This window comes from Camellia sinensis, chromosome 2 (assembly GCF_055761805.1).
Source record: "Camellia sinensis isolate YWXY chromosome 2, ASM5576180v1, whole genome shotgun sequence".
Taxonomy (NCBI): Eukaryota; Viridiplantae; Streptophyta; class Magnoliopsida; order Ericales; family Theaceae; genus Camellia; species Camellia sinensis.
Window position 1 is genome coordinate 174,348,074 of NC_138962.1, and position 12,688 is coordinate 174,360,761.

Consider the following 12,688-nt stretch of genomic DNA (forward strand, 5'->3'; position numbering starts at 1 on the left):
GTATTAAGAAGATTCAGATCCGGGGGGACTCAAAGCTGATAGTGAAGCAAGTTTCAGGACAGTTCGTCTTAAAGGAGCCTGCCTTGGCCACATATCGAACAACAGTCCAAAGGCTTCTTGACAAATTTCAGAAGGTCGAAATAGAGCATGTGCCTCGCTCCGACAACAAGTTTTCAGATGCCCTCGCAACATTAGGGGCAAGAGTTGACATTCCAGAGGAAGAGGCAACAATTGTTATCAAGAAGAGAACAGAACCTTCAATAATACCCGAAGACAAAGGCCTTCCGGAGGACTGGAGAGGAGAAGTCCTCGAGCAACTCAGAAGCAAAGTTGGAAAACTGACTATGGCCAAGCTTGCCCAATTCACAATTATTCAAGGTGAACTTTACTTCCGAGGAGGTACCGGATTCCTAGCCCGGTGTATTGGCCAACAAGAAGCAAGCTTCCGACTACAACAGATCCATGAAAAGTCTTGCGAGGATGGGGATATCAGTCTGTATAGAAGAATCCAAAGACAAGGTTATTATTGGCCCGAGATGGAGAAGGACTCGAATCAATTACAGAAGGAATGCCCCAAGTGTCAGTCATACATCCGGGAGGATGAGAGTTGCTTTGAAATTGATACCCCTGACTGGAGGCAAGTCTACATTGACTATCTCAAAGAGGGAACACTACCTGAGAGCCCGAGGGACATTGCACACCTCAAGAGGAGAGCGAGGCGGTACTTTCTTGATCAGGACAAGCTGTATAGAAGAAGTATTGAGGGCACTCCCCTGAGATGTCTCTCCAAGGAAGAGTCAGATCTAGTCCTCGGAAGAGCCCACGAGATTGAACATCAAGGAGGGGTTCGGCTGTTCGAGCAACTTATACACCTTGGGTATTACTGGCCGACCATGGAGTCAGATGCATCCCATCACGTGAAGAGGTGCCAGACTTGTCAGAAACACGGAAATTTGATCCATGCTCCAGCTGTAGACCTGCATAGTATCCGAACGCCATGGCCGTTCCATACCTGGGCTTTTGATCTGATAGGGCCCATCTCTACATCTTCTAAGGGGTACAAGTGGATTCTCGCAGCCACAGAATTGAGTACAAAGTGGGTCGAAGCAATTCCTCTGAAGAACGCTACGGGGCCTGCAGTTGCGAACTTCATCAAGGAGAATATCATTTGCCGATTTGGAGTACCAAACACCATCCTCTCGGATAACGGCACTCCCTTCATAAACAAAGATGTGAAGAGCCTCCTAGAGACTTACCAAGTGAAGCATCACAAATCCACACCCTACTATCCAAAAGGGAACGGGCAGGCGGAAGCCACAAACAAGACACTGATAAGGATTCTGAGCAAGATGATGGATGAGTTTGGGGGGACTTGGTCCGAACAGTTGATAGTAGCCCTATGGGCGTATCGCACTTCGAAGAGAAAGCCAACTCAAGCAACTCCTTACTCCCTTGTGTATGGGTCCGAGGCAGTGTTACCTATAGAGTTGGAAACGCCATCTGCTCGAATGGCTCTCGCCTTGGGAATGGTATTGGAGCCTCGAACCACCAGATTGGAAGCATTAGAGGAAAAGCATGACAGAGCTGCAAAAGTCATGGAAAGGTATCATGAGTCCATCGCCCGAGCCTATAACCAGACTGTGGTACCAAGGAAGTTTGAAGAAGGTGATCTAGTATGGAAGATTGTAGACCCAATCATGCGAGGACAGCCTTTACCCAAGTTTTCTCCAAAATGGGAAGGGCCCTACAAGGTGGTTCAGGCAAGCTCAAGCGGGTACTACAAACTTGTAAGGGTTGAAGACGGCTTCCGAACTGGCCCGCTCAATGCAAAGTTTATCAAGCATTACTACCCATAGTTGGACTCATCTATGTTGAAATTCATTTTCACTTTCTTACTTTGTCTAAAGGTTGTATTTCCCTTGCGTTATGAAGAAGCTGGTTTTCTCTATGGTGTATGTTTTATCCCATCACTTACAGTGAATCTATTATGCTTTTGTCAAGAAAGTTGAAGAACTAATGAGAATATTTCAGCTTTTATAAACATGTGCATATGATTGTTCTATCATTCGAAATAAATATTTTATCAAGTAGAATGAGAAAACAATGCGAAAATATCCAAACAACAAAAATTTTGTCATTTCATTGCATTGTCCTAGATAAAACATTTTTATCGAAAGGGGCAAGAAAGTAATGATAAAAAAAAAACTCAATCTTTCCTAAAGACACCTTCAAAGAAGCTGCCCGTCACATCTACATCTGGAGGACAAACAGTAGAGTGTGCCTCTAAAGTCTCCAAGGCCCGAGCATAACCCGACTCAAGTTCACGAAGAGTTGCCTTTGTCTCATCTATAGAGGTGCGATAAGAGGCAAGCACAGACATAAGTTCCAGCCGATGACTGGCGTTCGAAGCTATATCCAGGCGCTTCCGAAGCCATGATAAGTCCACTTGGTGACGCTCCATGTCAGAGATCCCCTGATACGCCGTCTCGACTACTTTTCCATTAAGGTCACACAACCGTTGCGTGTCCAAGCTATATAAGATAGTGGCAAAAGACTCGAGAAGAGCAGTCTGAATGAGTGGACACTGGCAAGCAAATGAAGCAAAGGTCTCCGGGTAACTTGAATGCACAAGCTGTAGAACTGAAGCAAACTCAGGAGCTACCCAATAATGGAGAAATGATACTTTGCCAGAAGTCGAAGGAGGAATTGGGGCCGGAAAGTTGCTAGTCTCAGGAATCTCCCCAATGTCTATCGGGTTAGATGAACCACCCGGAGGGGTAACTCCCGGCAGAGGTCCCGAGCCTGAGAATGCCGAACGATAAGGGGACAGACCAAAAGCATCACTATCAATGTGGAAATCACTGAGATTCAAATCCAAAATATTTGAAGGCACTGGCGATGAAGAACCTCTGGCAGTCGTCTCAAAGGCAGGTGTTCCCCCTTGAGAAGGAGAACCGTGAGGAGTTACAAAGAGAGTCGGAGTAGAGTCCGGGGCAGGTGAAGACGGGACCCCGGTAGCAGCTAACACCGGAGCAGAGTCCGAGGCAGGTGAAGGCAGGACCCCGGTAGCAGCTAACACTGGAGCAGAGTCCGAGGCAGGTGAAGGCAGGACCCCGGTAGCAGCTAACACTGGAGCAGAGTCCGAGGCAGGTGAAGGCAGGACCCCGGTAGCAGCTAACACTGGAGCAGAGTCTGAGGTAGGTGAAGGCAAGACCCCGTTAGCAGCTAACACTGAAGAAAAGATAAGAAGGCCTTATTAGAGGTAGGGAACAGGAAAGTCATTTAAGTAAAGATTTCTCACAGATATAAGTAAATGACAAACTTCAGAAAGAAAGATTACCAGAGGGAGAATCAATATGCAAAGCAGGGGCAACTGAAGGACTCCTAGCATCAACAAAGTCACTTGGTCGTGTAGAGACCACCTGATCGATCTCAATGTCTGATGAAGCCTGAACAGTAGTAGTCATCCCTGAAGAAGGAAGGAGGGCCGGAGGATGAGAATCACCATAAGTGCCAGAGCGAGTCTCAGAGATCTCTAGCACATCCACCTCCACACCATTCCCAGAGGCGCACCTCATCTCTACATCGCCTCTAGAAGCATGGCCCGCGACATCAATTTCTGTGGCATCAGTCCCTCCAGCAATCTCAACATCAGAACGGTGAGCCCCAACAAACTCGTCACCAAGGTAGTGCTCCTCCTCAGCTACGGTAGGGCGATGACGACGCGTGCGTGGAATAAGGTCACAAAAATGATCGGAGGACTCAGCCTCATCATCATCGTCATCTATAACTGCTGTACGAGGGGTGCACATCTTCACAAGTCTTGCAGACAAAGGGAGGGTGTCGTCCAAGTCTGAGTCCGGCCTGGGGGAGGCAGCATGGCCAGGAGCCACGGTACCGAGAACGTCAACAACCGCAGGATCCTACATAACATGGGCAAATAAAAGTTTTCATTTTAGAAGGTATAGTCGCAAGAAGGAAAGTAGCTTCAAATCAAGAATTTCGGGTACCTCACGAAGCCTTTTGGAAAGGCGAGGAGCGGAAGGACTGGCATCAGAAGTCCTCTTGTGAGCCATCTTCTTAAGGCGGGTCGTCCGAGGACCAGAGGCCTTATTCAAAGGGACTGGCTCTGGAGAAGTAATTGCCAAGCTAGAAGCAGATGCCCGAGCAGAAGGGTCAGTTGGAGCAGATGAAGTGAAGAAACCCTCGTACATGTGGTCAGATTTTCGGCTCTCGGGTAGCCGAAGAGAAGAATCCTTCTTATAAATCGGCGGAGGCAAACATACGGTCGGTCTGCTCTGGACAAATGCAATAAACGCATCGATATTCTTCTGCCAATACCGCCTGAAAGAGGGGGTGAAACCCCCTACTCGGCTCAAGCCTGGCATCGTCAAAGAGCCGGATATGGGAAGCATGGTGTGTACAAGCCGGCGACTGAAGCGCCCGTAGCTCTCTGAAAATGATAATAAATGAGGTGATGGCCCCGGGGCACATTGATCAAACCCGAATTGACATGCTACACGGTCAGGCCTATAAACGGCACTATCAACGCCTTCCTCATGCCACACCGGTAATGAACTCGGACGGATCATAATTAGCATATCAACAAAGGGTGCAGGGATGTTCTTCGGCAAAGGAAAGGACACCAAGCGGGAGGAACCATGATAGATAAGCGGTGTGGCCACACCTACAGGTGGGCATACATACGGCCGTGCCACAAAGCGTCGGGGATCATCCACCAGAGTATTCAAGGATAAGGTGGAAATAGTACGTGACCAACGTGTAATCAACGGCTGGCAAGACTTCGCTTTCTCAAATGTCCGAGACCCATCAGTATCGAGCACGGGGATGCCATCTTTATCCACTATCTCCCGAAGAACTTCCGCCTCAAATACAGTCGGAGCAGGGGCAAATTTTGGGAACCTCTCGAAGAAGAAACATAGCAGGAACTGGCTGTGAATAAAGGAGACAGGCTCATATCGACCCACGGAGCGAACCATATCTCGATGTAGCAGATCCAGCCGATAATAGAGATTCCCAAGAAATAGGGGAGCCAAAGGGATCCGATCTCCTCTGAAGAGCCTGACTGCCAAGGGGAAGACGAAAGGATTGAGGGAATCCGGAGGTGTGCTCGGAAGAATGAAGAATGAAAGGAAGCAAGCCAGAAATCCCAAGAAATAGAGCCTGGAGCCATACATCGGACCGGCTTCATACTCCCGAGAGTCAGGATCAGCATCTCTGGCCAAGGGCTGAAGATCCTTGAAGAAGTGACGGATCCATGCAGTATAGGAGGCACGGTCCGTCCTTACTCGACTAGTCCTCCTCGCTGAACCATCAAAAACAGAACTCCACCGACCACAAGTTTGAAGATTTAGCTTCAGAGATTGGATCAAAGAATCATCTTCGGGGGGTGTCTGCTCAGGGTCGAAGGCATCAGGGCCGGTCACTTCCAAACGCAGCAACATGAACACATCCTCAAGGGTGGGCCCCATCTCGTGCTGGCCAAGTATAAAGGTGTGTGTCTCGGTGCTCCATCGAAGAGCCATGGCTTCCAGGCTAGCATTGTTGCGACGGATGGATAGAGATCTAGATATTTTCACCGGGATCAATAGCCGGGCCTCCTGAAGTCGTTGACAGAGGCTCCTGTCCGAGAGGACATCATCGACCCACTCTTGCCAACCGAAAGGAGGGTTTGAGAAGGCCTTGAACTGAGGATAACAGTATGGAAAGTCCCCCTGCTCAATTCGAAAGCGTAGCACCGAGGAAGGAGAAATGAGGGCCTCATGTCCAGAGTCAGTGTCCTCAGTGAGACATAATGGAGCCGCCTTCGGAGATAGAAGAGAAGTGGTGGAGGTAGCCGCCCGCCAGAAGGGGTCCTTCCGACCAAAATAAGGAGATTTCCTCCACTCAGATGCCGGAGGTACATCCCTCTCTTTCATGAGAGCCGGTTCCGATGACCCCGGGACAGCGGGTTTCTTTCGAGAAGACATATGGCTGAAATAACAGGTATAAATAGTAAGGAGTTGACCGTATTAAAATTCAGAATATTGGAATTAAAGCAACACATTCGAATGAAATTTCGGCATCAACTATTCGTTTCTCTGAGAGTCCATGAATTCAACAAATTCTACGAGGAATTTTTTTTACACCAAGAGTCCAGGTTCAACCCCGGAAGTCATCAACAATTCATTTTCTCGGATATTCTTCAAGCTCAACAAATTTTAATACCAATGGGTGCATCATCAACATATAGATTTTCGTCTTCTATCATCAATAAGAGGTGCAATGTCATAGGTCGCTTCATGATGAAGTTCAATCGGGTCAATTTCTTAAAGTCACTATGTTCCATATTAAAGGTCCAATTTATACGGGGCTCAAAATTTGGACAGAGTGAAGTTCAATAGTAAATTTCAGGCCCGAGATCTGAAGTATATTACATTGCTTATCAGTAGCAAGATTCAATGGATCATTATGCAAATTACAAGAATGTCCTTTCCAAAGTCCATATTCATAAGTCCAGGGTTTCCTCTCTCCATGTCAAAAATGGAGCTCAAATACTAGTCAACAAGTTATATTCGGCCTTTCATCGGTGATAAAGTTCAACAAATTATGTTCAAGCCAAGCACCTCAATAAGGTTTCAAGTGCTAGTGCATGTTTCCATATGGCCAAAATCACGGTGTTTGAGCTAAAAAAAATATCATTGGGATTGCCACAAAAATTGAGTCCATATTCAGATTCAGTTTTTATTTATTTATTTTATTTTTATTTTCATCAGATTGCTTGAGCCCTCTACATTGCCACAAAAATATATTTATATATATTTAAATATATTTATATTCGGAAGAGGGGGTCGAATGTCATACTTACAAATTTGGGCAGTTAGAGAGTTGAAGTCCGAAGCCGATACTGGAAATTTAAGCTGAAATCAGAGAGGCTTTACAGACTGTAATCAACAAGACTGGGCTAGGCTTGGGCAAGACCACACACGTTGCGTTGAGAGGGCGAACGTGCGTGGTCAACATCGGATAAGCTGAAGCCGGAAGCAGCGATGTGGAGCTAGGTTGGGCAAGACCACACACGTTGCGTTGAGAGGGCGAACGTGCGTGGTCAACGTCGGATAAACTGAAGCCGGAAGCAGCGATTGATTGTGCACAAGCCAAGGCTAATGTGGTTAATCCGAGCTCTAAACAAAAAAATATATATATATATGATAATCAGTATATATATATATATATATATTTGCCCAAAGTTTGTCAAGCAGCAAAGTAAAAAAAAAAAAAAAAAAAAAAAAAAAAAAAAAACTGAACCACCAGCAGATTCAATCTAAAGCAAGCACCAGCAGATTCGAAGCTAAAAAATATATATATATATAATCAATATATATACTTGTCTACAGATTTTCAAGTAGCAAAATAAAAAAAAATGAAATTAGTTGAGAGGAAGACCAAGGCCCACCAAAAATGAAGCTCCAGAATATGAATTTCAGGATTTCATTTCATATGCAAGTCAAGATTCAATGGAAGCTTCAGTTATCTCAAATTCAAAATTGATATAAAACAATGCCCACAAATCTCAAAGGCCCAAATCAAAAGAAATTCAGATTTCATCAAAGCAAGAGGATCGAGAGTGGGTTTCGATAAAATACTTACAGATCTGAAGGCCACGCCCATGAGAGAGAGTGGCCAAGAACAATACAAACCGAGATCGTGAGTGAGTGTGCGCTGCCGAGTTGTTGTGTTGGCAACAAGCTGAACGGTGGCCACACACGTCGCGTTGAGTAGGGCGACGTGCGTAATCGGAGCTGGACAGCAGAGGCTGAGAAGTGGTGAAATCGCAGCAGAGAAAGTGTGCCGAAATGGGCTCTGGTATTGTAGAAACAAGTTTTTCTTAAAGAAGAAGAAAAGCTGGGTTAAAGAAGGAAAGAGAGTAGGTGCGGCGGCTGTGCAAAAAATTTGGTGAGGCTTAGGGTTTTGGCCCCTTTCTTTAAATAGAAAAGAGGGAGCATTATTTATTTTAATTGGTCTGCTGTGTGCCAAATAGCAAAACGCGAGCCTTGTGTGCTATTTGTTAAAAAAATGGATGCTTTGTTATTATTTGCTTGGAAAAAAAAAAAAAAAAAAAAAAAAAAAAAAAAAAAAAAAAAAAAAAAAAAAGCAGAGTACAAAAAAATTAAATTTTTGCTTGTCAATTTTTTCTGTAAATTGAAGTGCGTCATCAACTTTATCCATAGGCTCTGTCGTGACAAAACATTTTTTTTTTTTTTTTTTTTTTTTTTTGGGGAACGTGATGCGAAATAGGGTCGAAGAAATGACAGTATGCATGTATGAGAAATTTAAAATTTCTCATACACGCAAGGGGCAAATGTAAGAGGGGCTAATTTCAGCCCACTAAATTATTTAGGCCCAATAGCCCAAGATTAGTGGGCCCGAATTTATCGCAAGTCCAAGAATCGGTGGGCCCAGATTTATCGCCATCAAACGGATTGAATCGCTGTAAGCCTCGAAAGGGTTCGGGTCCACGAACCTAGAGACTTACTCGGGCCCGGACTCGAAAGGGTATTAAGCAAGCCTAGAGATCCGAGGCACTCGGACTCGAAAGGATTCGGACCCACGAATCTAGAGATCCGAAGTACTTGGCTTCGAACGGATTCAGACGCAATCTAGAAGTCGCTCCGTTAATGAGTCCCAGAACACTTGCGGGCTCGGAGCTTTCCGGGATCTACGCACCAGAACGATGGGCGTAATGGAGTTCGAACAAAGGACCCGATCCCGAGGACGGTGAGTGGAGATAAATTCACTCTTCGGTTAAACTAGCCTATACCCGGGTCGAGGTGGCACGACCTCGGGGGGTCCATGAGACTCGGCAATATTTTGCGGCAGGACGTCCTCTGGGACTACCCCTGACCCTTTGGGATGATTGGGGATCATAGGTTAGGTGTGGCTAAGAAGAAGGGTTCGCCGAGGGAGTGATCTCCTCTTCGGGGTTTTCTCATCCTCGGAGAAGTCACCTCCTCGGAGAGGTCACCTCCTCGGACAAGGTGGTTAGAGAGAATATCCCCCATGTGCCTTGCACATGGGCTCCATCCTACATCATGAGGTGCCTATAAATAGCACCCACCCATAGCTTTACAAGGGATGGATTTTGGAGATTTTTAATTCTTGGGAAAGAACTAATTTCCCTTCTCCATTATCAACCTTGAGAGTGAAAGTGGGAGATCAATGGGAGAGCCTTGCCATTATTCTATTCTCTAGCCATTTTGCCTTCTTCTTCACCCAATCTCTTATCTCCATCATCTCCTTTGTTGTTGTGTTCCTAAGTTGAGATTATTGAAGAATCTAAGCCTCTCATCATATTCTAGAGAATTCGATCTTCGAATTTTTCAACTCCTTTCTTGAACCCTCTCCTACATTTCTAATCTACATTTTGGATTGGAATGCGTGTGTGACTTATCACAGATTATATTTTGATATTTTAAATAATTTATTATGTAAAATCTTTTATGTATATCATTTATGAGAGAAATTAGGATGATTAATAATTGAAACATTTTTATTTTATCAAATTTATCTTAAAAAAATTAATAATTTATTTTTAATTCACACTTATCTAAATAATAATGACCAAATGAGCATGAGAGAAGATGAGGGTGGTTTTTTTTGGGGGGGGGGGGGGGTGGTTAGAAGATGAAGTTGTATGGTGGTGAAAGCAAATGGACATGAGAGAGAGAGAGAGAGGAAGAGACAAGAGTTAGTTTGGCATAAAAAAGATAAAAGGTTTTTTTTAGCTAAAATAGTTACAAAAAGATAAAATAGATTTTTTGATTTAATAAGATAAAACATCACATCTAATTTATAATCATTTTATTTTTTTTCTCACAAAAGTCAAAAAATCAAAAAACTTATTCTAAACAAGATTTTTTAGTCTTAGGCAAAAAAAGTCAGAAAACTAAAAAATCAACTCACATTCCAAACGAATCCTAAAATATAGGATAAATTACGTACACTTCTTTTATTATACTAGCCTTTTTAACTCCGTGGTGCTACATGCACTAATTAATAGATTAACTAGTACACTAACACTAGTTATGATATTATTATTGATTCCACTAATTATAAAAAATAATTTAAAAAGTTTTTTATATTTGTAATTTGTATAATGAGTGGGGTCAATAATAATGTCATAACTAGTGTACCAACACTAGTTAGTATACTAATTAGTATATGTAGTACCACCGTTATAAAAATTATAAATATAAAAGATATCTTAAAGTAGATTACATCATCAATTAATGCATTAATTATATACTAATTGATATATATAGTATTATTCTTTTTAACTTAAGGTATTTTTAATTCGTAAGTTTTTCTGTAATGTGAGTTGACTGCTAGTCAAAATAATTACTCTGTTTGGTTCTTGTTTTTCGGACTTAATTTTTTTGAAAATTTTACAATTTCTGTTTGGTTATTCATGATATCTAGAAAGGTTTTCAAAATTAATTTTTTGGACTCTTTTTCAGATTTTATTGGTGCTATATGTAAGAATTAACTAGTTATGACATTATTATTAACCTTACTTATTATACAAATTATAAATATTAAAAATATCTTAAATTATGCTACATTATCAATTTATACATTAGTTATTACACTAATTGGTGTATTTAGTATTATTTTCATAAATATTATTATATTACAGATTCAATTAGATTAGATGCAACTAAAAAATAAAAATAAATTTAACTAAAAATAGAAAAAAGCTTACTAAAGACCGGAAAAAAATGAAAATATACTGACTCAAACATTTGTATTGTCAATTCTGAAATGAAAAATTTACTATAGTTTTTTTCATTTTTAGTGAACTTTTTTCCTTTTCGTATTTTTACTTTTTCGTATTTTTTTTTTATTTTCATTGATTTTTTTAAATATTTTAAGCATTTTAAAATTTTTTTTTTGACATACCTCACATAAATACACTTAGAAAATATAATATTTGTGAAAAAGTCTTTAAAAAATTCACTAAATACCAAAAATACAAAAAAATATGAAAATTTGTTACATTTTTTTTATATTTGTGTATTTATTAATTTTTTAAAATATTTTTTTACAAATAATTTTTATTATTTAGATATATCTAAGTAAGGTATATCTAAAAAAATAAAAATAAAAATAAAAAATTGCTTAAAATTTGAAAAATATTCACTAAAAATAAAAAATATTGAAAAATAAAAAATTAAATTTCAGAAAATTAAATTTAAAAAACTGAAGCCAAACACACTAATTTATTTTCAAAATATAATTTTTAAATCACTTTTTTTTAAAAATAATTCAAAAATATAAAACCAAACATAATGATTCATTTTCTTAAATAGAATTCGGGTCTCAAAATGCGGCCTTCCGCATTGGCCCTTAGGGTAGTCCTGATAACAACTGTCAAACGATTATCATGTGTCGCAATTAAAGGAAAATGCGTGAGAGCTTCAATGCGTAGAGTTTAAATGGCCTGAATAGTATGAAAAATATTATCTTACCGGTAAGAGAATAAAAAAAAAAAAATCTTAAAACGACATCGTTTTGAGATTTCGAGCTATTCAAGCCGTTGATATTTCGAGCTACATAATAGAGTTGGCAATTAAATTACGCTAATAGCATTGCAATGTTATTCTCTCGGAATGAGAGTCGAGCAAAAATAATTAAAAAAATAAAAATATTTATAATTTTTTTATTAATATATAATTAAATTACAATGAGACCATGCAGTGTTGTTACCCAAAAGACAATTTAAGATGGGAGTGAATTAGGTTTTTACAATTAAAAATTAACAATACCCTAATAAAAATTATGTCTAGCACAATAGATAAATATAGTTAATGAAATAAAAATAATTAAAACAAGTGTTCTAACAACTATGCCAGTTAATGATTTTAGCACAGTGAAAATGTGAAATATAACTATAACAATTTAAATAAAATAAAGAGATAAGGGAGAGAGAGGCAAACAAATTTATAGTGGTTCGGTTTCAACTCGACTTGCGTCCACTCCTCAAGCTTCACTTGAGATTTTCCACTATGCTCTAGCTTCACGGGGGTGTTAGCAATCTCTTTACAAATGGAGCAATCCTCTACACAGACTTTCTAAGTCAAGAACACTAAGTGTACTACACTCTTACAAGATTGAAAAGAATGTGTTTTTCCTTTCACAGAAAGGTACAAGAATTATCACTCAAAGATAAATATATAAAATGAAGTTTTGATTTTTCTATAAATCTCACACAGGAAAGATGAGTTTAATGCTATAAGACTTAGTGTATAATTTCTGAGAGAGGATATAAACAAAAATTGAAGAACACTTCTCAGAGAATTTCTCAGAGAATAGATGTGAGTGATTATAGATCAAAGAATATTTTCTGATTTTTTTTATAACTTGTTTACATTAGAGGTTTCGGTATATATAATGAAACTTATAGCCGTTTATAGTAGTTGTATTCATTTGAATTTATAGCCGTTTATAGCCGTTGTACTCCATCATTACTAATTTGAATATCTTTCACTCCATCATTATAAATTTGAATATCTTCCACTTGAACCTTTTGAACTGTTGCTGTTCTGGGCTGTTTGAACCTCTGTTTTGGGCTATTTGAACTCCAGATTTAATCAAATATTAAATACATTCTAACAATATTTATGATAAA

General features: G+C 40.3%; 1 protein-coding gene across 1 annotated transcript; it reads right to left on the reverse strand.

Annotated features, from left to right (window-relative positions):
- Window positions 1-2,206: 2,206 nt before the first annotated feature.
- On the reverse strand, window positions 2,207-6,116 carry LOC145820465 (uncharacterized). Its single transcript, XM_082916144.1, has 3 exons — window positions 4,011-6,116; window positions 3,341-3,923; window positions 2,207-3,231 (listed from the first exon to the last, which is right to left on the reverse strand). Exons 1-3 carry the CDS (start codon window positions 5,988-5,990, stop codon window positions 2,207-2,209), a joined length of 3,588 nt encoding a protein of 1,195 aa, XP_082772270.1. The 5' UTR covers window positions 5,991-6,116.
- Between the last annotated feature and the right edge of the window lie 6,572 nt (window positions 6,117-12,688).

Bases quoted from the DNA above. Each gene is read 5' to 3' on its own strand.
- LOC145820465 (XM_082916144.1), bottom strand. From the start codon at position 5,990: ATGTCTTCTCGAAAGAAACCCGCTGTCCCGGGGTCATCGGAACCGGCT. The intron at 3,924-4,010 runs GTACCCGAAATT...CATGTTATGTAG, and splicing joins TTTCCAAAAGGCTTCGTGAG to GATCCTGCGGTTGTTGACGT. The intron at 3,232-3,340 runs GTAATCTTTCTT...TCTTTTCTTCAG, and splicing joins GCATATTGATTCTCCCTCTG to TGTTAGCTGCTAACGGGGTC.